Source organism: Xenopus tropicalis, chromosome 2 (genome assembly GCF_000004195.4).
Source record: "Xenopus tropicalis strain Nigerian chromosome 2, UCB_Xtro_10.0, whole genome shotgun sequence".
In the NCBI taxonomy this organism is placed as follows: Eukaryota; Metazoa; Chordata; class Amphibia; order Anura; family Pipidae; genus Xenopus; species Xenopus tropicalis.
The window spans coordinates 145,414,231-145,439,863 of NC_030678.2; the positions used below are offsets into that span (position 1 = coordinate 145,414,231).

General features: G+C 41.1%; 2 protein-coding genes across 3 annotated transcripts; one reads left to right on the forward strand and one right to left on the reverse strand.

The window, feature by feature from the left end:
• Positions 1-356: 356 nt before the first annotated feature.
• Positions 357-5,005, forward strand: gpr84 (G protein-coupled receptor 84; the record flags this gene model as incomplete). Its single annotated transcript, NM_001078867.1, is given in 2 exon segments — positions 357-528; positions 3,217-5,005. A coding segment is annotated over 1 exon segment (1,125 nt). The 3' UTR covers positions 4,362-5,005.
• A 12,869-nt stretch (positions 5,006-17,874) lies between these two features.
• On the reverse strand, positions 17,875-19,037 carry LOC116408707. Of its 2 annotated transcripts, none has more exons than XM_031896367.1 (3): positions 18,889-19,037; positions 18,645-18,768; positions 17,875-18,544 (listed from the first exon to the last, which is right to left on the reverse strand). In XM_031896367.1, the coding sequence occupies exons 1-3, from the start codon at positions 18,906-18,908 to the stop codon at positions 17,996-17,998; spliced, it is 693 nt and encodes a 230-aa protein (XP_031752227.1). In that variant the 5' UTR covers positions 18,909-19,037; the 3' UTR covers positions 17,875-17,995. The 2 variants fall into 2 exon arrangements, with proteins under 2 accessions (XP_031752227.1, XP_031752226.1); XM_031896366.1 differs by having other exon boundaries at positions 18,621-18,768.
• Between the last annotated feature and the right edge of the window lie 6,596 nt (positions 19,038-25,633).

Consider the following 25,633-nt stretch of genomic DNA (forward strand, 5'->3'; position numbering starts at 1 on the left):
GATAGGGTTAAGGGAAGCAGTAAAGTTTTTTTTTTTTATTAAAGGCAACTTTGCAAAAGATATTAATGACATAAAAACTAAAATGAAGTCTAAATGCCTTTTAATGTGGGAAGCTATAGAATTGCAATTAAATTGTAGAATAAACATATACTGTTATCCATTTAACCCTTTCTTTGCAGTAGCTCACTGAGGTAGTGTCAGACGGAGGCGCCAAGGGCCCACCACAAAACCTTAGACCTCAGGCCCACTCTCCACACTATATCTCCTTGTCTGTTCACTCACTTTCTGTAATCTCTTAATTAATGCTTTTAACATACTATTGTCTATCCTTTCTTCTATGTCTTTTGTTTCCTCTCATATAGAATTGAGTAATGGCTATGATATAGGCACACAAGGCAAATGGTTGGGTGAGCAGGAGGGACCACGGACACCTGGCCCACCGGGAGTTTTCCTGGAATTCCTGTTGGCCAGTCCGACACGGCACCAGGGTACCTGTATGGTAGATTCTGAGTTCACAGGGTAATCTGTGTAAGTAAGTCTGTAGCCCCTTTTTTGCCCAGAAAAGAATCATGGAAGGGACCCAAGGAACTAAGTGCCAAAGTAGCAAAGACTATCAAGAGATATGATATATTCTGTAGAAATGTAATCTCAACACTGAAGCTCTGACAAAATACACATACAGGGTATAAACATCTGTTAATGGTCATATTCTCTAGCAAATTCTACTGGAATGGGACCATATTCACAACACCCAATACTAATATACTGAGGGAGTGCCCAGGAGCTCACGGTGCTGCTAGTTACAGATACAGAAAGGCTGTGCATGACTGGGGAGGAGACATAAAATCAATTGGAACTAGTAAAGTAAATATAAATGATTTGCTCCAGGGGAAGGCTGAGGCAGCAGCAGGGTTAATCAGCACCTTAGAGAGAGAATATAACTCAGAGATTACATGCTGGCGGATGTTTTGTCAGATTATTGAGCAAGGTGGGGTTTTCCTTACGTACATTGAGGGCAGTGCATATAAAGCCTCAGAGGTTCCTTAATGCTTGAGATCGCAGTCACTCTTCCACTGCCGGGTAAGTTGGGGAAGTCTCTTTCCTTTCTCTTTTCTTTCTGCTAAGAAGCATTATATTCAGGCATTAGATGTTAAACTGATTTAAACCAGAATTCTTTAGTTACATTCCTACTATAGGCTCATTACTTGGCTATGGGATTTAGAGCAATATCCTCTGTTTGATAATATTACCATGGGTTGCTGGTGGGGTTTTTTGTTTAGGACAGAACAGGATACATAAATGTTTGCTTTCATTTCTGAACATATACGCATGGTAAAAAAACCTTTTCTCTTGGATTCTTCAGACAGGGATCATTAGAGAGCTAACACTGCAGAAAAGTGTATATTGTAGTTATACTGTTCATTTGCAACAGAGGAATAGCTAAAATGCCTCCCATTTACCAACCCTGGTTGATAGGGTTGGATTTGTGACCAAGTACTGCCTCAGACGCCTAATGATAACTAATGATAAGCTCTGCCTATACTAGGAGCCATCTACCAATGTAAACAATGCAAGTCATGTGATACAAAGTGCAGTAACTAAGAGTTATGGTGAGTAAAAGGCTTGGCATGATGGGAAAGGTATGCACCTTAATACTGGTAGGAGCACTCCAACAAGAATAAATACCAGTAAGAGTCAAAGCAGCTATTCTAAACAATGGAACCATATAACAACCCTTCAAGGTTTGGTTGGCAGAAAATGACTATTCTGCAATATAATCTTATTATATTAGCCTTAACAGTGTGGTGCAATGGGTTATCCCAATTTAAAGCAATTTGCATGCTAATACAACCCCTGTGATTTGGTTTCTCACTGTACCTGCTGGAAAAAGGGTTGACACCTTTTTGGGCTGCTTGCAGGGGGTGGTCCATCAAAATGGCAGTCTGTGACGTAAATGGGACAGACTGTGTCCGTTTAAGACATCAAGAGGCAGAATCATGCCATCAAGGATTGAATCAGCAGAGGGTTTAGTAAGTCCATAGGAGCAAGGTGGGGAGAATGGGGCAGGCCAGGGGCTAAAGGATTAGCTATTACAAATTTGTAATACAAGCCATGGCCTTGGCTGGTATTTTAGTGGCTGGGCCAATGAAATACCGGAGAGGTGGCATCCCCAGCTGGAAACCACATTGCATTGGACTGTTTGTGGCTATATAAGATGAGTGGTTCACCTTTAAATTAACTTTTAGTATGCTGTAGACAGTGCTATACTGAAACAATTTGCAGTTGGTCTTCATTTTTAATAATTTTGCTTTTTATTCAGCAGCTCCATTTGAAAGCTGCAAAGGGTCAGAAAAGGAAAACAAATAATTAAAATCTATAAAAAAAATAATCACCAATTTAAAAGTTACCAAGAACTGGCCATTCTCTAACATACTAAAAGGTAACTTAAAGGTGAACCACCCCTTTAAACGGTTTCCTGTGAGGGCCAACCGCACCACAATATGTATCCCATGCAGTTTGCTCAATAAGGTTCAATAATACTTAGATTAGCCCTCAGGAAACATGCAGCTATGGCTTTGTTGATAGGTACATAACAGCAACCAAGAAGTTTATTTAAAGAGTTCCAAAACAAAAACATGCTACACAGTGAGTAAATCAAGCCATGATTTTGAACAGTTCCACATTACTATAAATTGCATAAAGTCATCTGACTGAATACTACAGGCCAATGAGCATAAACATATGAGCGCAGGACCCTCCTTTTGGATGGTTATATTCAGGATACTGTATCTTGGGGCCACCCATAGTTAGTTTAGGGGTTGGGTTTAACAATGTTTCCCAGATTTGTTTGGGCTCTTTATAATAAGTATGTTCTATAATTAAAATTAGAATGTACTAATTAAATCAAAGTGTACGTGGAATGCATCTGTAGTGCATTGCATTTTATTGTGCATGTTTTAATCCCATGAGCACTAGCTTCACATATATAATTGTACCAACAAGGTGGAAATGCATGTGTTTTTCATTATGCCTTTGTTAGACTCCGAGTGCAAAAAGGCACGGATATAGGACAATAAAAGGCACATGTAGTTATAGCAACGATATAGTAGGAACGGTATGATTTTTGTGTCAATGTATAAATTGCTGGGTCTTCATCAAAAAGCCTCTTCATGCAATATACTAAATATAGGCACTTTTTTCTTTCTTTATTCATAGGAGCTGGTACTACTTCCATCATGAATGAGACAGATTCCAATTTTTCCTGCTACGACCCCTCCATTGTGGAGTACCGCTATTTTGGTGTGACGTGGGGAATTGTGGTGTCTCTGGTGGGGACTATTGGAAATGTGCTGACAGTGCTTGCTTATGCTCTGGATAAAAAGCTCCAGACACGGTTTAATCTGCTGATCGTCAACCTGTCTTTAGCGGATATCCTCTACTGCACATTCCTGCAACCCTTCTCAGTAGATTCATACCTCCACCTGTACTGGAGAAGTGGCACCACCTTCTGCAGAGTCTTTGGAATGCTGCTGTTTGTCTCCAACTCGGTGTCCATCCTGAACTTGTGCCTCATTGCCGTCAGCCGTTATATTCTTATTGCCAACAACAAACTTTTTGATAAAATCTTCTGTAGACTTGGAGTATCACTTATCCTTCTTGGTACTTGGGTAATTGGGTTTGCTAGCTTTGCCCCATTGTGGTATGTCTTTGTATTAGTTCCAAAAGTGTGTACCTGCAGCTTCCACCGTATAAAAGGAAGGCCATACACAACAATTTTAATGGCATTTTACTTTGTTATTGGCCTTAGCTGTGTTGGGGTCTTCTACTTCCTTATTCACCGCAAAGTGAAATCAGCTGCTCAGGCTCTGGACCAGTATAAACTTAAAACGAAAAACACAACAAAGGAGAATGTTTCTGGCATTAACTCAACAGATGTGGGAAAATATCAAGATATGGACAGTGGTGTGGACACAGCAGTCTCCAGTGAGGTCATTTCGGAACACCTTCCATCCAACAAGAGTACTTCCCAAAGTGCAGTTACTTCTCACGCCAACGATAATGAAAAACTTGAGCGAAGGACATTGCCTCAACCCAAGGACTCAGGTTCTGATTTTAAAAAGGTCACTCGAATGTGTTTTGTGGTCTTTATTTTCTTTGTTGTCAGCTACATTCCTTTCTTATTACTCAATATTTTTGATGCCAAAAACAGTGCACCCCAAATGCTTCACATGATAGCTGCAAACCTTACCTGGCTAAACAGTTGCATTAATCCCATACTTTACGCAGCAATGAATCGACAATTCCGTGATGCTTACAAGAGGGTTATCTCTTTGGCTCTTGGCAAAATAAGGAGGGACTAAAAGAAAGAGACTTTACAAGGCCCTGACTTTCTGTTTTTCAACAGGTTATTGGGTTGGTTGTAGTTGAGGATGACTGGCTCATCTCAACAATCTTTCAGCTCTACCTCTTCACAAAAGCTTTAACTCAAAGGTCCCCAACCTTTTTTACCCATGGGCAACATTTAAATATAGAAAAAGTTGCAATGCAGGTAGCAATGCAAGCATGAAAAAAAGTTCCTAGGGGGTGACCAGTAAGGGCTATAATTGGTTATTTGGCTGCCCAGTGTGGACTGGCAGACTACAGGAGGCTCTGTCTGGAAGTACGCATGGTTTTTATGCAAGTAAAACCTGCCAAGTCAGAAATTCAAAAATAAGCACCTGCTTTGAGACCACTGGGAGCAACATCCAAGGGGTTGGGGAGCAACATGCTACTCACGAGCCACTGGTTGGGGATCACTGCTAATATAGTATTTATGTAAGTGATGTCAGCCTTCCTGTGTTCCCTTGGGTGTGAGACACATGCAATCACTCTCCCCAATTTATTATGCTAATGTAAAAAGATGCTGTAAGATAAAGACTACTACACCTTTTCTAAGTCTGTATTAATTATACTTTGTAAATACTGCACTTGTTTTATAATAAATATTTATATTATTTTAACATAATGTCTTCTACACCTCTATTATTTTATATGAAATACTTGCATCTCTTGCCTTAAAGCCACATATTGCTAACAACAAATTTCCATGTAAAGTTCTCTGGGTTAGAGGTGGCCAGTACCACGCTCAGCAGCTTCCTTTCAAATGGCCAGAACCATTTGTCGTGATATGATTGCAAAAGGAACACTGGTAGAAGAAGTCATTTAAAATAAAACGGTTCTCTTGTGCCTATAGTGCAACTGATTTCTCCTTGTGTGCCTGAATATCTTTTGTAGCAGAGTGTTGTACTGTGTTAGCCATAGATCGACACTGCAAAATGTAGAGTAGGCAGTACCTTTCATTGGCTGATTCAGTAGATTTTAAAATGTAAACTTTTGGAACAACTTTATCATACCTAAACAAGGGACTTAAGTTGTAGAGACTGTTTGTATTTTATAATGAACTTGTAAGTCACCTAAAAGGTATCATTTACCCTATATTACCCGTGAATGACAATAGTTTGCACTGGCATATTGGTACTAAGCTAAAGTACTGATGTGCAACAGATTAATGCCCAGCGCAATATTGATGCCTAGCAGTAGGCCTCAAGTGAATCCTACATGCATCCATTCTTTGCATATTGCAAGCTACATTGGAGGTCATACTGTAAATGATCCCTTGTGAATAAATCTCCTTCTCCTTCAGACTTAAATCATGCCACAGTTTCTGGATTTTTCATACCTGCAGTTCTGCTTAGAAATGTGCCTTTAGGTAATTTTATATTCATTGCATTACACACCCTGTACAATACACACCCTTTTTATTGCCTTCAGGTTATACATACTAAACATGTTCCAACATTTTATTCTGCAATTTACTGGGACATAGTTTTTCTCACCTGACCAAACAGTATGAAGAAGAAAATAGCAGCATATGCCAGAGATACCAAGCCATGTAACTGTAATATTTGTTTCATCTATAGAACATTAGAACATATCTATGGCTTCCACAGAACTGTTTTTCAGCCTACACATCCTACTAACAGAGGCAAAAATGCAGCACATGGGAAAGGAAATAAAACCCAACTTATTACAGAATGGAAAAGCCTATAAACTAATCAGAAAATGTTAAAATACACAGAAATAGGTAACCAGCAAATCGTATAATTAGCTTTACCATCATTTCACCGCCCTATATTAAACATAATATGCCAGCTAGGTCCTTATACAGAAATCTGACAGTTTGTTTTCAGGCTGTATCTGTGCTATTAAACAGTGGTTCTGGGTGCACAGCCACAGGGACATTGATCTGCTTGTCCCTGCCCAGAATTAAGTGAGGGGTAAAACCTTTCATTTTTATTATTAAGGCAATGCTGTGTGTGGAGCACAAGGCGTGTGAATACTTTCTGTTTATGAAGGATCTTAGTGTTTGTCTTGCATTGTGAAGAGCTCTTGGAACTTCTCTCCCTGGTTTCTTTGCTTAGAAATATGGTGCAATAGCTGGGTAACTAATACTATACTTACTGCCAGAACCTGCTATCAAAAACCAGCAATGAGGGGCCATTTTGACAGTTAAGCTAAAAAAGGGGTAGATTGGGGGTGGGTAGCAGGTACGTGTCCTCCCCCCCCTCCTGCCCGTACCTTGCTTGTCAGTCAACTATTTTGCTTCCACACTACTTCCTGTTGCAGTCAGAGCTGCATTACTTCCTGTCATGTGATCTCTGAGGGAGCACACAGCCCATCACTAAATGGTGGCTCAAGGGAAAAGATGTAAAAGGACAATATTTACTGATATATATATTCCAGTTTGGCCAGATTCTTTAATAGGTCACTTAACATAATATAACCTGTCTATTAATTAAGTATTCGTTCTGGGGGTATAGTTCTCCTTTAAATTAGGAGCAGCAGGAATTTTCGTCTGGAGCTCAGTGCAGAGTGCAGTGTAGAGGAGGGTGCAAATGGCACCAATAAGCACTAAGGGGCACACTCTTGCACCTCTCATGGGTCCTGCCATTTCCCCTATCTTGAGCTATAAATTACCCCTGAGGTGTGGGGGATGCACCGATTGGCTGGCTTTACAAATAGGGACCTTAAGTGCTTCACCACTCCTGACTCTGAACACTGCAATATTCTTACAATATGGCGTTGCTTTTGTCTTGTCTTTTGTTCTTTGTTTAATAAAAAAAGAATAAAGCTGGCCATACACGCACCGATAATATCGTATGAAAGCTCGTTTCGTACGATATTCGGTGCGTGTATGGCAAGTCGGTGTATCGCAGGAGGCTGCTGATATCGGTCGACTCGCCGATCGGCCAGGTCAGAAAATTTTTTTATCAGGCGCCATAGAAGGCGCCTGAGCAAAATCTGCCATCAGGGCTGAATCGGCTGAAGGAGGTAGAAATCCTATTGTTTCTACCTCCTTATCTGCTGTTTCAGCCCTGACGGTGTGTGGCGGATCTGACGATGTTTTGTGCGACCGATGGTCGCACGAAACATCGCCAGATCGCCACGTGTGTGGCCACCTTAAAAGTAATGCTTTAACCCATTTCACCCCTGGGCAATACTGCAGAACTGACCCAGTGGGCTGTGTGATAACATACTGTTCTGAAAGTTGGTTGTTGGTAGCTGCTAAACTTGTTTGCTCTAAATTCTGCCAGTTAGCACACCTGGTTAATGTTGTTATTGGCACTGAGGAGGGACGTGGTGCTGCTCTTCTTCCCAAGTTGCTGTTTAATGGGTATCACAGACACCTGAGCTAATATTGATTTCATTTTTTTCCTTTAGTTTGTAGTTGAAAAACTAAAGGCAATGACACATAACCTGTCCCTCCCCTGGCCTAGAGATAACTGACACCATACAATGTTTTTTTTTTACAAACCATTAGATAACGTTTTCTCACAAATGTGTCAAAATAAAGGCAATTGCAAGTGATTCCTTTGCCGAAAGTGTTGCGGCCATGACCACAAGTCACTGTGGGAGCTGTGAAATTCCAGCCAATCCAAGGTTTCCAACTTCCGAGCAGTCTGGATGGATGCAATGGCGTTTGTGCAACTACATGGAAACACATGGAGCATATTTTGAGGCAAGTACCTTTAATGAATGGAGTGAAAACACACAACATTTGCATCCATTTTAGATTGACCTCACTTGCAGTTGTAAATAAGGCTTCAAGCTTTACTACTTGCCTGTATTATGATGTAATGGAGCTGTCTGGTCTGAAGAGGGAGTTCTACCCCCTGAGCATTGTTTTAATATTTTAACGTGGGTGAGATATTAAGCCAGCCTTAATAAACTGTAATGACACCCACTACAGAGTTGCAGTTTCTATTATATTCTATTATATACATTTTCATTGGCCCGAACAACATAAAACTGCTAATTCTGTTTGTTTATTGCCCCACACCCTACTTGAAAAGTATTAGGAAATGTGAAACTCATCATCTCCTAAACAAAGGAACTTCTGTAATGGCGAAATCCTTGCTCAATCTATAAGCTACCAACTTAACGACAATGGTATAATTTAGTAAACAAACAAAGCCTTGTTTCACAAACATCACTTTCTTCCTGCTTCTATATTTACTTTTAGTGCCAAAACCTTTACATTTATGGTGTAAAAATCAAAACAAAATACTGTATTAACGATCATTTGTCCATTAGCATGGGTTAGTGTAATTATAGCAGAAACTGAAGGGCAGCTATTCACTGGGAAAGACAGTAACAGAGGGTGGAGGTTATAAGAGGTTCAGGGAACACATGACTGGCAGTACAGATTGCTGCCACTATTGAGAAAAATTGGTCAGTACCAATTAGCAAATTAATCTATACCATTGAGTACCAATTTGCCAATGTTGACAGTAAAGCACATGGCTAGTAGCAAAGGGTCCATGGGAGTTAAAGCCCCCCATAAGTAAGGGCAAGCACTCAGTGTTACATAGGATCATCAGAATATGTCTTGTTATTGAGAAAAAAGCCAGTATTAAGAGCACAGAGTACGTTAGTCTCCCTATGGCTGGCTACTGATACTTAGATGGGTCATTTATGAATACAAAAGCATTTTTGGATGCAAATTGCAATGTTTTGATCTATAATACAACTTTCTTCCCCTCCAATTCCAAGGTAATTGAAGTAGCACTCCAAGTTGTGTCCCCTGCCATTGCAAATGATGCATCAAAATAATTGCACTTGTGATTTGACACAAATCAAGTGCAAGTTCCGTCAAGTATTGTGAGAGTTTAGCTCCAGCATTCCCAAGTGTCAGTAGGCTCCGTTGTGCACCATTTATCAGAGGGGGCTCATTTATTTGCTTATGAAAATGACATATGATCGGGGGAGTCGATCAATCCTACATCACATGCCTGCATATAATGAGCTGGGACAGTTCCAACATGGCCACTCAGACCAAGAGCTCCCTCACAGTGCAGGTGGTATAGCTCTCGCTAGGAGTATGAAGCATTATTGTACATACTGTATGTTTTACACAGTTTTATGCTACATATTTTTATAGATACCCGCAATGTTCAGGAGTATAGTTTCCCTTTAATACCTACACTATGCATTAGTGTTACCATCTGCTCTTAATATTCTGGCTCACTAAATCACATCCCTCCTTCTTACATCCTTCCATAGCTCAGAGTGCATACCCCACACTCAAACCAGTCCTTAGTATACACATTATTTGGAATAGATGAATAACAAACAAATGTATTCCACAGGAAGCATTAACGGAAACAAATTCATCCTCGCATTTGAGTTCAGCATCTCAGCCCACTCATCCACTCCGTATGCCTTGCGTTCTAGTCCGGCCAATATGGCCATCTGGTGGAACTGTACTCTTGGTAAGCATAAGCAGCCTTTGGCAGTCACAGTATGAGGGAATTCAACCAGCAGTGCCTACCATCTGTATTAATACATCAAATTATCAAAGCCTTCTTTTGTAATAATAAATATATACAACTTTTATTGTGCCTTTTTACGTTCTTAAAACTAGACATGTTTGTCTGTCTGTTTGTCCAGACAGCTGTGTTCCTTGCCAGCATAAAACAAATGGCTGACATGCTACAAGAAATCACTACTGCAATTGGCCTAAGTTGCTGTGCATGAATGCTTGTTTTCTATAAAGGTGTGAGTAGGTGTTACATGAAATGTGTATTAAACATTATTAAGCAGAATTTTTACACTCTAAATGGCACAACCACCTCATTTTAAAAAGTGTGCTTGTCCTTGGTATCAGGATCTGATCTTCAGATGTAGACTTTGTATTTAGGGGATTTGGTTCTCTGGCAACGCACTGGAGAAGAAGGAAACCTCACTGTAGCTTAGCAAAGCCTTTAGGTTATATTAAAGGTACTGTATGTCATTTTAATAGGTCAGTGAGCTCTTTGGCAGGCAAGTGAGATACAGAAGTACCTTGGGCACGTGTCTTACATTATACACACAGTGAATTATATATTATATGATATATAATGACCTTAATGAATCAGCTTAAAGGTTCTGCATCTTAACAATAGTAATGATCCAGGTCTTTAAATTTGTTTACTGGGAATCTTGAATCTTGATAAGGGAAGTTAGTTAGTGATAGCAGTGGTAAGTGAGTTTACTTGGAAAGGAAAACCTGAAGGTAAAGTCTGTTGCCCTGACGAAGTGTACTTAGGGTGGGGTAGAACCCATAAGTGTGCACCAGGTAGGGAAGTGTTTAGGTGTAGGTTATATGAGAACCTATGGGTGAAGCTTCAGCATTGTGCATATAGTCACCTAAGTGTACTTAGGGTGGGGTAGAACCCATAAGTGTGCACCAGGTAGGGAAGTGTTTAGGTGTAGGTTATATGAGAACCTATGGGTGAAGCTTCAGCATTGTGCATATGGTCACCTCAGAGGAAGAGGTAAAAGTCCCCAGTGAGCAGGAAGCCCCTGGAACAGCTAACAGCACTCTGGTTCAGCCACATGGGGCAGGGGTCCTGGAGGCTTTGGTGGGAAACTCTGAATGTGTTTGTGTAAGAAGCAGATTGAAAGAGAGAGAAAGAGAGAGAAAGAGAGAGAAAGAGAGAATCTGCAGAAGTCCAATGTATAGTAATATGTTCATCCTCTGTTGGCAACCAGAGCCCCAGTCTTAAATCTTCCTGCTTTTGAAAAGTGGTTATGAATAAAGTGTGTTTGAGCTCACTGCAATTGTGTGAAGATGCCTACTTCTTTCCGCAAAGTCCCTGCATCTGCTTGTAATAACAGCAAATCAGCCACGGCAGTATCCTAAAGGAAAAGTAACACTAAATTAAAGTAAGTAAAGTAAAGTAAGTAAAAAAATCTATTCTGCTCCAATAATTGCCCTATCCTGCACACCGTTTATTATTTTGAATGCTTTATTAGAAAATACAAAAACTTTGCATCCTTTCATTTTAAATACAGCGATCTACCCTCTGCACAATCCAATTCTGTTTGCCTGTACAGAAGGAAGGCTAGGAGGAGATGTCGATCGTCGCATAGTGGATTGTGCAGAGGGAAGATCGCCGTATCGCTGTATTTGAAATGACCGGATGCAAAGTTTTAGAAGGTATTTTCTAATAAAGCTTTTAAAATATTAAACTGTGTGCAGGATAGGGCAATTATTTGAGCAGGGTAGAATAGATGTTTTACTTAAAAAAATTTTGTGTTACTTTTCCTTTAACACGCTTGCACCTGGAATCTTAGTAAATGATGAGTATATGTATACAAAATGAGTTGTTATAGCAAAAAAAAAAAAGGTTTTACATTTGGCCAGGTTAAGATGATAATAAGGACAAGCTCAGGCCTGGACTGGGATACAGAATAGGCCCTGGCATTTCAATGAAGGGAGACCCAAGCAGCCCCCACCCAGCCCTATAAGTAGTCACTATCTATGGCAGGGATACTCAACCTTTTTTACTTGTGAGCCACACTCAGATGTAAAAAGTGTTAGTGAGCCACACAAGCATGAAGAAAGTTTTTTGGGGATGCCAAATAAGAACTGTTATTGGCTATTTGGTAGCCCCGTGTGGACTGCTGGCCTGCAGGAGTTTCTGCTTGGAGTAAAACTGTCTCTGTGCTTCCAAAACTTGCCCCCAAGCCAGAAATGTAAAAATGGGCACCTACTTTGGGGCCACTGGGAGCAACAGCAAAGGGGGCGGTGAGCGACATGTTGCCAGAATTTATTATAAAGGGGATACATTAAAAGCTGATTCCATTATGGTTAGATAGCTGAAAGGGAGGAATTCAATAGTAAGAGCTGTAAGAGTAGCAGGACAATACTGTATGAAACTGGTACATCACTATATGACCCAAAAGATGAAAAAATGTCAAGTGCAGTCAGTGGGTTATTATTAGGGTTAATATTAGGTTTTACAATTGAATTTTAAAGTTTAAAAGAAAGGGGGTTGTAATATAAGGGAAGTGGTAACATAACATCAATTAAATAATCTACACTCAAAACACTACTACATAATAAGATACAGGTTGAGTGAGTTTTTAAAGACAGGAAAATAAGTGAATGGTAGTAACCCATGTGGGTAGCAAAGTTGTGCTACATGGTAGGATGTACATAACCATTTATTATATCACCCTCTTTAGTTACCTCTGAATGACTGCCAATAGAGATCTCAGCAGGGTAGGCAGTGCAAGAAGCAGTCCTGGTATTATTTGGAGGAAGAATTCTACTCTATATACCCCACCCATCCAAATCCCAACTCTTCTTCTCGTTTCTCCTTTTACTTTGTTTAACCCACCACTTTCTTCCCTATGGGCCATGCTATAAAGTACTTGTTTATTAAACCACCCTTCTCTCCTCTCCAACCACCTTCTGCTGGCATTCCCCCTACTAATTATTGGCTACTAACCCTACTAACCTTTGTCCATTTATATTTTCATCACTACTGACCCTTTTCTTTTCTATTTCCTTTCCTATCTTTAGTCCTTAAAGTGGAAGTCTTAAAAACAGCAAAAAGTTCCTGTCCTGCTTCAAGTGCAGGTTATTAAATTGAATATAAATACAACTGCAAATTAAATTAGTAGATTCATAAAGCCACTGGGAAATTGGTAGGTAGCAGGTGGTAGGTACAGGGTTTCCTAATACCTTGTATCCCCCAGTGCTCTTGGTTTGTAAGTTCTAAATGTCATGCAGGCTAGCTGTAGGGTAGGCAGAAGAGTCATGTGCTTAGGGTGCAACTCGACTTGGCCCGCCATGGCATAGGTGTGTACCAGGGGTTGGGAATGTGCCCTTTACTCCCCTCCCCTTGTCCTGTATGCAGTGCTGCCAGATGGCTAGGTGCAGGGCTAGGTGCAAAGTGCAAAACAAAAAACATAGTACCTTGACCCAGTTTTGATAAATGAGCCTTATGATGTTTTTGTTGGCCCTCCCAACGCAGACACACACAATAACCAAACACAAATACATAAAAACTTCAACTAAAAAGTTATCTTGTCTAATTAAATGGGCCCTAGGCCTTTATCTGGAAACTTCAGCTTGCTCTGTGTTAGCTCTTTTCCTGATTTATTTGAAACCATCCACAGCTGCAATGTAGCAGAGTGCTAATATACACTTTCAAGTGTTCTAATTACCATTTCTATACTTATATGTTTAAAAAAATTAACTTTTAATGATCAGAAATAAAAGATAAACAGCACAAAAGGATACTCAAGTGTTTCAGTGAGCGCAGTCCATCTGTGCACTTTAGCAAAGTACAGACTCATTTAGTGTTTATGCCGCACAGACAAAATGTTGCTGTTAGGTACGTCATTAGCTCGATCTTCTTTATGTACATCCATTTTACTTTGGGGTTAAATTAGTGAGAGAGACCCCCTCGTTAGCATTTTCATCAATATGGATTCTATTTGCATAGATAGCACAATGTGCAAAATTAGTAACATTGTTGTAAATTCCACACAGTACTGCGGGTCTAATATTGACATTAAGGGGACTATTTATTTTCCGATTCAGATTTTTTTTAGTGCTAAAAGTCACCAAAAAAAATTTGCAACTATTTTGAGATTTACTTTGTGACAATACTGCGACAATTCCAAATCTGGTTTTTGTGCGACAGTTCAAAAAAGTTGTAGTTTTCAAGACCTTTCTGCAATTTTCTGCACTTTTCTGCACATATATTGCAGCGACACCCACTGTGACCTACAGCACTTATATTTACCTATTTGTCTGCAAGAACCGCCATCCTCTTGTCTCTTTGACTCTTAACTTATTGCAACTGTATCTTGTATTTATTGTTATACTTTGTATTTATCTATTATTATCTTAATAACCCCCTGTTTGTATTAATGTATTCTACTGTACAGCGCTGCGTACATAAGTAGCACTTTATAAATAAAGATATACATACATACATACATACATTTTTCCCGCATGTGCTTTTTCAGTTCAGAATATTTGATACATTTCAGACATTTGGGGAAGTGAGTTTATTCGAATTTTTAGAAAGAGTTCGAGTTTTAGCAAATCTGCCCCTAAATGTCATAAACCTTGAAAATAAAACTTAGGGATGTGGTTATTGAGAAGCTACCATAAATGTCAAAGACTTGAAGGCTCATTCACTTACCTTGCTGTAGTGTAGAAATTAAAGTTTCGAGCATCGCCAATGTTTTTTTTTCCCACAATGCAGAGTTTTTTCCCAAAATGCAAGTGTTGTGGGCGCAAATGGGCGATTCTCTTAATGCATTTGTGGTGCACCTACCTCAGCTCTGTTTGATTTTAGCCAAGAGGGATGCAACTGTGTGTGCACTTCATCGCAAATCGGGTGGCAAATATATTTCCTAAGTCAGTCTGCCATCATTTCTGGGTGTGAGCTACCTGTGCGCCCTATTATTTTGGCACAAATATGCTGCCCCTATTGACACAGGGTGCTGAGGGAACCCTGGAGCTACTGCAGGGTTCCCCTGTGTCAATAGGCGCAGCGCCCAATTTAGAGTGGAAGGCCTGAGCTGCATTAAGCGCAACTATACGGATGTGCAAGAATTGCATTTTGGCAGAAGTACATTTAATAAATGTGGTTTTCAGTGCAAATTACTGCAGTAAAAGCACATGGTGCCCACTGCACTTGTGGATGTAAATTAACACTTTAAAGTGGTGGCTCCTGGAAGACTTTTATTTTATTAACATAAATCCAAGTCAACAGCAAAACAGCCATAATATTTTTTAGTGTTCAAATGCATTTTAATACATTTTAGGCATGTTTATTTATGGTTAAGCAAAAACAAGAAATTTGGCTCTTAAAGGAGTTCTCTGCCCAAACCTGATTTTGCAGAATGAAAGAAAATGTAACCCATGGAAAGTTTCCAATATAAATTCATGGCACATTTCCAATGGTTTTACTGTTATTAGCAAATGTATTTGCAATGAAAGGCGTTTGTTTATTCCTATTTGTTCTCTAGTCTGAATATGAAATCATCAACAGGATTCAATTATCTTCCAGTTATCAGTGGGTTGCAACATCGTTTCAGTAGTCAGAGCCAGGAGTGCAGAAAATCCAAACTGACACTGCTTCCAGTAGCAATGACATTTACAAACAAACTTAGGGCTCGGACAGATGAGCATTTTGGCATTTTACTGCCAACAGATTTGCCACATCAGTGCCATCTAGAACGCTACATTTATTTTGCAGAAAGCTTTACCATGCCTATTACCTCATCAAAGTCACTTTCTTTTAAGGACGTTCCGTATTGGGTCAGTCTTACCATTTGATTTGATCAAATCAACTCTACCCTTTGATTTGATATTCTATGCCTGTTTGCCTGTACTGCTTCTAAAGCATCTCCATGAGTCTCTACAAGATACCAATATAAAATCTTTTAATCATATGATACATAAACTATAGTGCCCATATATTTTGTAACATATGGATATGGACAAATAATCCCTGGGGGGGGGCTGAAGTCATGTTGGGGTGGGGCAATGATGTCAAGGGACATGGCAGTAATGCGATGGGGCGGGGAAATGATGTAATGGGCCCAGGGATTGGGTGGAGTTTTGTCCGTACATAAGAACTTTGAAACCTAGGCAGGCAATTTTGATCAAGACTTTACTATTAATAACATTGGCATGAAGTTGCAATATGCAGTTCTGTAAGCACTTGGGTGCATATAGTCATAATAATAATGGCAATATGAAATTACACATTGAGCATTTTAAAGACCTGCTTGAAAGTAGTGTTCAAAATAACTGTGATTTCACTAAAATGTTTTATTCCAACAACAGGCACTGGTGCAAATGACAAAATGTGCAACCTTTTTTTTCTACTGGTGATTGAATCAAATGTTTCCAAAACAAATCTGAATTATGCACAAAAAAAGAAGCAAAGAGGCAATAGTGTTACAATGAAAAACTGTAAATAGACATTAGAGGCCTTGGTCTGGGAGTGCTTCCTTCAGTTTTATCTTATATCCCATATTCATATTGAAAGTTAATTACATTGTAAAGGCAAAAAACTCCTTCCTAACCTTTAGTTTAGAGGAAGGCAAAAAAAATAAATCTGAAGACCAATTTGACCTCAGAAGGGGAAAAAATTCCTTCCTGACTCCATAATGACAGATAAATCCCCAGATTTACTAAGCAGGGGCATATCTTTAGGGGCCACCCCTGCAAACAAAAATCTGGGCTTCCTCTGCACAAATTTACAGGGGAGGTGATTTTTGGTGTGGGACCAGGACCCCCCAGCTCCCCCCCTGCACACTATTGGGGCACCTGCGCATAGTTCATAGTTACACCACTGATACTAAGGATATTTACATCTGCGTTGTGTTTCTTAACGTGATAAAAAAACCTCCTACTCTTTCTTAGAGCACCATCGTTTCCCAGACCCCCTGTAAGGATGACATATCCTGGATGGATTCCAGTTATGTGTCACTGGCAAACAGATACAGGGGATACAATGCTTACAGTGTCCTTCATAAGTCATAGCAGTTACTAAATATAATGCCATTATTCAGAACATAACCTAGAATCCCATCTCCTGAAGGGCACCTGTCATAAAAAAGTTGCATAATTAAAGTCCTTTTCAATCAAGTATGAAACAAAAATTCATTTGTTAATAAAAACAGCCATAGCTGATATAGACGTATTTAGATAACTCAGCTGTCCATCACATTTTTCCTTTCCCGCCTCTATGCCTGAGGCATAACAATCACTTTCATTTCCGCACTTTCTAGATGTCACTGCACTACTCTCATTCCCCCTCTCTGCTCACTGTCTATAATTGTGTAGCCTGTGCAAGGGAACCTGCATTAGGCCCTCTTTTCTGATGCACACATTAGGTATTTCAGATCATGGAGCCCCATGACCCAGAACATAGTGTAGGGAAGCAGGGCATGATAGGGCTAGGAGGGCAGCCCGCCCCCCTTCCCCCCTCCTCTTTATGGGTTCCTGGTCTGGCCACTGAGAGCCCTGGATATTTTCCAGGCAGAGTGTACCATATTCCGTGCTCCAGGGGGAAGTTTAAGGGGGGTACTTGTCAAGGAGAATGTAGCCCAGTTGGCCTGGCGTCCTGAGCGGCAGTTAGCCTCGGTTTAGGTTGGGGGAAAAGGAGGCAGGAAGCAGGCGTTACATTTGGGTTTGGGGCCAGCCCTTTAGAGGCGAGTAAGGATTGTTGTTACTGTAAATGTTGGTTATACAAACGGTTTTGTACAAGTTAATAATGTTACAAATCTTAACTGATAAACTGATGTTTATTGTTAATAAATAAATAACTGCGGCCTTCTCTTCCCAGCTACAGTGTCCAAGTGTGTTGTTTGGGAAAAAGGTTAGGGGCAGGGGGTAAAACAGGGGAGGGGTAAGGGTTGCAGACTCGACGCTGCACCTGTCATGCAAAGCTTACCCTGGTAACAGTTCCACAGAATCAGGCCTACCTGTAGGCTCTAATTGTGGACTCTAAAAGAATGAAGGAAACAAGATTTATAAGGTATAAGTAAGGTTTATTTTGCTTTGCAAACACATTTAAATAGGATTTGCAATTGTTACTTTGGGTAACAGATCCCTTTTAACAAGCCTTTAAATTACTTCGCTTGTATTAATTTAATCTGGCATTATATTGTACAATACAAATTTGGTACCAAATCGGGACAAAGATCTGCACAATTTAAGCCAAAGGCTTTGGATCCCTTTAACAACTTTTTCTGCCATCTGTATAAGAGTTGGTGTCCCTATAGGTTGGCTGGTGTTCACATCATCAGAATCAGCTGATCTTTGAGTTTGACTGTAATTGGCCTTGTCAGAATTAGGATCATCGGTTCCGCTGGAGCTGATATCATGAAAATCATCAGCGTTGGTCGGGCGTGTTTGACTTGAGCCTTGGAGATGATAAGAGCTTCTATAAATAATCGTATGTTGGACTTGCTGTAAAATGCTGTGACCCTCTGCACAATCCACAAATTCTTCATCTTCATCCGAAGTCTCATATTCATTTAGAATCACACAGTAGTGCTTTCTAAATCCTAAATCTTCTTTCTTGGCACAGGCGTCGTCATTCCTTTTCTGTAGTTGCTTTCTACACCAGCGGCAAGAGCATCCGAGTATAAGCGATAGAAGGAAGATGGCCAAAGCGATACAGGTGTAGCATCTGGTCTATCAGAGAGAACAAATACATTTTATTCTAATCCATCTTATTTCATACATTGATACTACTCAGATTTCAACTTACTACAAGGTTCCTACTGCTCTGTACCTCTTCTTCCATATTGGGAACAAGATCCATTTCAGCGGCACACTGATCTACAATCTTCCGTTTCATTTCATCCATTTCGTATTTAGCTATAATCCCACAAGTAAGACATCTCTGCCAGCAAAAACTGTAATAGAAAATGATCATTTAGCCACAGACTGTGACTCTAACTAAGCTGTAATAAAGGTATGGGACCTGTGGATTTCTGGATACACTGTAACAAAGTGAATAACAATTAAAAACTTACAAAAACATCCTGCATTTCATTGTTCATTTAAGCCCCTAGGGTCAAGTTTCCATCCAAAAAAGATTCTCTCTGAAGTCAGCATTTTTTATTATCCCTACCAGATATTACCTCCATTTTCTCTAGCACTTTACCAACAACTGTTATTTTCCAACATGCAGCTGACTGTTGGAAGCTCATTGCTGATTGGTTGTCGTTGCACTTCTGCAATTTAACCCCTATGTGCATAATTAAGGCCCTTTTTCAGCACTTCAGCAGCTTTGTCTTTGTCCATACATAGAACAAAAAGTCCCTGAAAAATTTACAGTATATCTTATGATGCAATGGGATGTTATTTATAGTACTGATTATTGGTCACAAACTCTTAGAAATGTTTTTTTTTTTCAACCACTAAGTAGACAAATTGGCCAAGAATATCCGGTCAAAAGCAGATCTGCACATCCTGACGAATTTCACTTCCTCATCCACCTGAGCGCATTTTATACAAAGACATCTGATTCTGTGGTTTAAGTGAGAAAGCTGGGGAAATCATTCTAATCATGTCTTTTCTGCCAGTTTTGTGCCATTAAGATTTGCTTTTAATGAAGCTGATGCAATTACATAGGCGGATTTTCAATAAGGCTAGGGGAGGCTAAGCTACATTTCCCAGCTTGCACCACGCTAACCCGTAGTTGTTTTGGAACAGCTGATTTGTGAGTGCGAGGGTAAGGTAATGTTTTATTGTGTTTGTTTGCAAGTTTCTAGCTCGCCTGGGTGGTTGTTTGGACCGATGGGATTTTGTACGTGAGAATGATTTAGCGACTTATCCATGTTTTCCGTAAAGATAACAAATGTGCAGCAGATATCTGTGACGGGCCTTCTGCGCTCCCAGGACACGTTCTGCACTGAGGCGAATGAAAACACGCACTCGACGCAACATCAGTCCAGTGACAAGGCAATATCTATAAACTGTGCATTAGATTGTCTGTGGCAGGGTAGGCAAAGGCTTGGTAAGGAGAGCTGTGTTAATAAAAGATGTAACTTCTACTTCTGCGCTCAAGTTTATGCATTTGGTTACTCTATGGGGCACATTTACTAATCCACAAATGCCCGAAAAGCGTCCCAATGCGTTTTTTTTGTAATGATCGGTATTTTGTGATTTTTTCGTAAATTGTACCGACTTTTTCGTAGCCGTCGCGCTGAGTACGAAAGTTTCGGATTCATTCAAGCTTCAGTATTGTGACTATCCTTGGGCCGGGTTGGAGCTGCAGAGTGCCATTGAGCCCTATGGGAGACTTTCCTTGGGCCAGGTTGGAGCTGCAGAGTGCCATTGAGCCCTATGGGAGACTTTCCTTGGGCCGGGTTGGAGCTGCAGAGTGCCATTGAGCCCTATGGGAGACTTTCCTTGGGCCGGTTGGAGCTGCAGAGTACCATTGAGCCCTATGGGAGACTTTCCTTGGGCGGGTTGGAGCTGCAGAGTGCCATTGAGCCCTATGGGAGACTTTCCTTGGGCCGGGTTGGAGCTGCAGGTGCCAGTGAGCCCTATGGGAGACTTTCCTTGGGCCGGGTTGGAGCTGCAGAGTGCCATTGACCCCTATGGGAGGCTTTCCTTGGGCCAGGTTGGAGCTGCAGAGTGCCATTGACCCCTATGGGAGGCTTTCCTTGGGCCAGGTTGGAGCTGCAGAGTGCCATTGAGCCCTATGGAGACTTTCCTTGGCCGGGTTGGAGCTGCAGAGTGCCCAGTGAGCCTATGGGAGGCTTTCCTTGGGCCAGGTTGGAGCTGCAGAGTGCCATTGACCCCTATGGGAGGCTTTCCTTGGGCCAGGTTGGAGCTGCAGAGTGCCATTGAGCCCTATGGGAGACTTTCCTTGGGCCGGGTTGGAGCTGCAGAGTGCCATTGAGCCCTATGGGAGACTTTCCTTGGGCCAGGTTGGAGCTGCAGAGTGCCATTGACCCCTATGGGAGGCTTTCCTTGGGCCAGGTTGGAGCTGCAGAGTGCCATTGAGCCCTATGGGAGACTTTCCTTGGGCCGAGTTGGAGCTGCAGAGTGCCATTGAGTCCTATGGGAGGCTTCCAAAATCATGCAAAGTCTGAAAGGTTTGGCTGCCGTTTACGAGCGCTCAGTACGAAAAAGTCGCGACAATATACGAGCAAATCGAAACGGCTACGAAAAAGTTGCAACAATTCGCGCAAGTCGTAACGGCTACGAAAAAGTTGAGACTATTTATGAAAAAGTCATAACGGCGACGCAAAAATCGCAAAAAATACGAAAAAGTCGCAAAATGTTTGTTTCCAATCCTAATTTTTCCCATTCGGATTCGTGGATTAGTAAATGTTCCCCTATGTATGTATGTATATCTTTATTTATAAAGCGCTACTTATGTACGCAGCACTGTGCAGTAGAATACATTAATACAAACAGGGGGTTATTAAGATAATAATAGATAAATACAAAGTATAATAATAAATACAAATAAATACGAGATACAGTTGCAATAAGTTAAGAGTCAAAGGCATAAGAGGATGGAGGTCCCTGCCCCGTAGAGCTTACAATCTATATGGGAGGGTAACTTATGGACACAAATAGGCAAATACAGTATAAGTGCTGTAGGTCACAGTGGGTGACACTACAATATATGTGCCTATAATAGAATCATACTTATTTACAGTAAAAGCCTTGCCGCTGACAGGTGTAACATAAGTACAAATACTTAGGTGTAATATAGTTGTGTGTAAAAAACGACCTACACTCCTTTTAATAATCAAAAATAAATATAACATTTTGTTGCAATATAGCCCAAGTTTTTGTTTCCTCTTTGGGACCAAAATGTAAAATATAATGCAAGTAAAAGTAATAATAATTACGTATATATTATTGGATATACATAGACATACAGACACAAAATCTGTTTAAAACATTGATGCAATCAACATTTAAAGACTGTGGAACGATGTGCTTATACAGTTAGTATACATGATATAAGAGTGGCCAGCCAGCCTTGTATGGAAAGTCTCTCATATAACCCACATAGGGCTTTATTGGGTCCAGCTGGAATAGCCATACAGGCACCTGCTTTCAGGTCAAACACTTTTCAAATCGATGTTGTGCCTATTTTTATGTTATGAATAGTGCAGCACAGTTTCCAGATTCATTCTCTCTGCTTATGTAACAGTCCCCCTACTCATACAGGTCTTGGTGCAGCCGGCTTTAACCCTGCATGTTTCCTTCACACAGTGACGACATCACCGTCATATCTAAGACAAGAGAACGAATAGATCCTCTTATACTCGGGAGGTCCCAGATAGCCGAGTGGTTAGGGGATCCGCCCTCAGTAGGGTCAACCCCCACTGAGACGCGGGTTCAATTCCACCCTTGGCTGCTGGCTGTACCCTGTGATGTTGGACAAGTCACTTCACCCAAAGTCCGGGTTGGCTGTATAGCCTTTTTGGCTTTTTCAGTGGCTACATTTACCTTTCCCCACCAATCCTCTTTTTGCATTTTGATACCAGCTATAAAATTGCCTGCCTTAATTATGGCTGATTGTCCCTGCCACAGTTAGTGGAACTGAGCTGTCTATGGCAGCTGAAAGCAACTGTCACAGGAAAAATCTGTTTCTTTCCACTGGCAATAAAAAGTCAATTGATACACATCCCTGATGCTTGTGATATAACTATGAGAGCCCACTAGATATCAGACCAATGCCAATGGCAGTAAGAGACTGAAAGCAGTTGCAGATCAGCAATAGCTGGATATCCTGAAGACAGGGGCGCTGCTGCCATAAGCCTGCAAGAAGCCACTCCTGGTAGCTTTAAATCGGATTTTTGACTCTGTACTAGCAATGTGGCCCCCTCTTTCCGTTATCTGGGAACCTGTTATCCAGAAAGCTCTGAATTACTTAAATACATTTTTAAAAATGATTTCCTTGTTCTTCAAGATAATAAAAGAGTATAGTGCTGGGCGGTATGACCAAAAATTTATATCACGGTATTTTTCAAAATTACAGTATATCGGTGTCACGGTATTTGACGGTATTTTTTTTGGTGGCCACAGAACGCTCTTAAAAATGTGCTATACTAAGCAAGATCCACATCCCAAGGCTGAATGAGTTCGAACACAGTGAATTCAAGTTTGGAGATGCAAGCTTTCAGTATAAGAATTTGTCTCCAGTGTGGGGGGTTTCTTTAATTTAAATAAATGAATTTACACATATCCCTGTCATTTGTATATATTTACTATCAATTTTATTCAGACATTGCCGATAAATTCTGTCTTGTTAGCAGTTTATGTGAAACCTTAGTGTATTACTGGCTATGTCTGGGCAAGGTGGAGTGATTGGATGCTGTGGGGTGAAATACAAGTAGTCAGTCACTCTTGTAGCATTGTATAGGGTGCATGGTGCAAAGTAAAAGGAAGGAAGGTGGTGGATTTGAGGGTATTTTGAGGGATTTTCAGCTTGGTGGGTTCTAAGTAGTGCTGGGCGGTATGGCTAGCGATGCGGTCCGTGCCGCTTCTGGTGCGTACTGCCCTATTATTTAAACACTATCACGTAGCAGCAGTCTAACAATAACTAGTTTTTCTCCACGACGAGGGACAGGACAAACTCTGCACTCATCATAAAAAATATTCTACCCACCACCTCGGGGGTTTCGAGGGCAGCTTCCCGTACGCCAAATTTGACTTTGAAACCAGAACACGCCCCCGGAGATGATTTTCATTGCGTAATCCGTAGCAACAGTCCTTGTAGGAGGTGTGGCGCTCTCTGGGTGTTGTAGTTCTCTCGCCTGGTTTCTCTCTCTCCGCAGCCTGCGTCCGCACTACATTTCCCAGCTTGCACCACGCAAACCCGTAGTTGTTTTGGAACAGCTGATTTGTGAGTGCGAGGGTAAGGTAATGTTTTATTGTGTTTGTTTGCAAGTTTCTAGCTCGCCTGGGTGGTTCTTTGGACCGATTGAGCCCTATGGGAGACTTTCCTTGGGCCAGGCTGGAGCTGCAGAGTGCCATTGAGCCCTATGGGAGACTTTCCTTGGGCCGGGTTGGAGCTGCAGAGTGCCATTGAGCCCTATGGGAGACTTTCCTTGGGCCAGGTTGGAGCTGCAGAGTGCCATTGAGCCCTATGGGAGACTTTCCTTGGGCCGGGTTGGAGCTGCAGAGTGCCATTGAGCCCTATGGGAGGCTTTCCTTGGGCCATGTTGGAGCTGCAGAGTGCCATTGAGCCCTATGGGAGACTTTCCTTGGGCCAGGTTGGAGCTGCAGAGTGCCATTGAGCCCTATGGGAGACTTTGGCCGTTGGGCCAGGCCTGGCCTATGGGACTTCCTTGGGCCAGGTTGGAGCTGCAGAGTGCCATTGAGCCCTATGGGAGACTTTCCTTGGGCCAGGTTGGAGCTGCAGAGTGCCATTGAGCCCTATGGGAGACTTTCCTTGGGCCAGGTTGGAGCTGCAGAGTGCCATTGAGCCCTATGGGAGACTTTCCTTGGGCCAGGTTGGAGCTGCAGAGTGCCATTGAGCCCTATGGGAGGCTTCCAAAATCATGCAAAGTCTGAAAGGTTTGCCTGCCGTTTACAAGCACTCAATACGAAAAAGTCGTGACAATACACGAGCAAATCGTAACGGCTACGAAAAAGTTGCGTCAATTTACGAAAAAGTCATAATGGCGTCAAAAATCGCAAAAAATATGAAAAAGTCGCAAAATGTTTGTTTCCAATCCAAATTTTTCCCATTCGGATTCGTGGATTAGTAAATGTTCCCCTATGTATTTATTTATAAAGCGCTACTTATGTACACAGCGCTGTACAGTAGAATACATTAATACAAACAGGGGGTTATTAAGATAATAATAGATAAATACAAAGTATAATAATAAATACAAATAAATACAAGATACAGTTGCAATAAGTTAAGAGTCATAGGCATAAGAGGATGGAGGTCCCTGCCCCGTAGAGCTTACAATCTATATGGGAGGGTAACTTACAGACACAAATAGGCAAATTCAGTATAAGTGCTGTAGGTCACAGTGGGTGACACTACAATATATGTCCCTATAATAGAATCATACTTATTTACAGTAAAAGCCTTGCCGCTGACAGGTGTAACATAAGTACAAATACTTAGGTGTAATATAGGTGTGTGTAAAAAAACGACTTACACTCCTTTTAATAATCAAAAATAAATATAACATTTTGTTGCAATATAGCCCAAGTTTTTGTTTCCTCTTTGGGACCAAAATGTAAAATATAATGCAAGTAAAAGTAATAATAATTACGTATATATTATTGGATATACATAGACATACAGACACAAAATCTGTTTAAAACATTGATGCAATCAACATTTAAAGACTGTGGAACGATGTGCTTATACAGTTAGTATACATGATATAAGAGTGGCCAGCCAGCCTTGTATGGAAAGTCTCTCATATAACCCACATAGGGCTTTATTGGGTCCAGCTGGAATAGCCATACAGGCACCTGCTTTCAGGTCAAACACTTTTCAAATCGATGTTGTGCCTATTTTTATGTTATGAATAGTGCAGCACAGTTTGCAGATTCATTCTCTCTGCTTATGTAACAGTCCCCCTACTCATACAGGTCTTGGTGCAGCCGGCTTTAACCCTGCATGTTTCCTTCACACAGTGACGACATCACCGTCATATCTAAGACAAGAGAACGAATAGATCCTCTTATACTCGGGAGGTCCCAGATAGCCGAGTGGTTAGGGGATCCGCCCTCAGTAGGGTCAATCCCCACTGAGACGCGGGTTCAATTCCACCC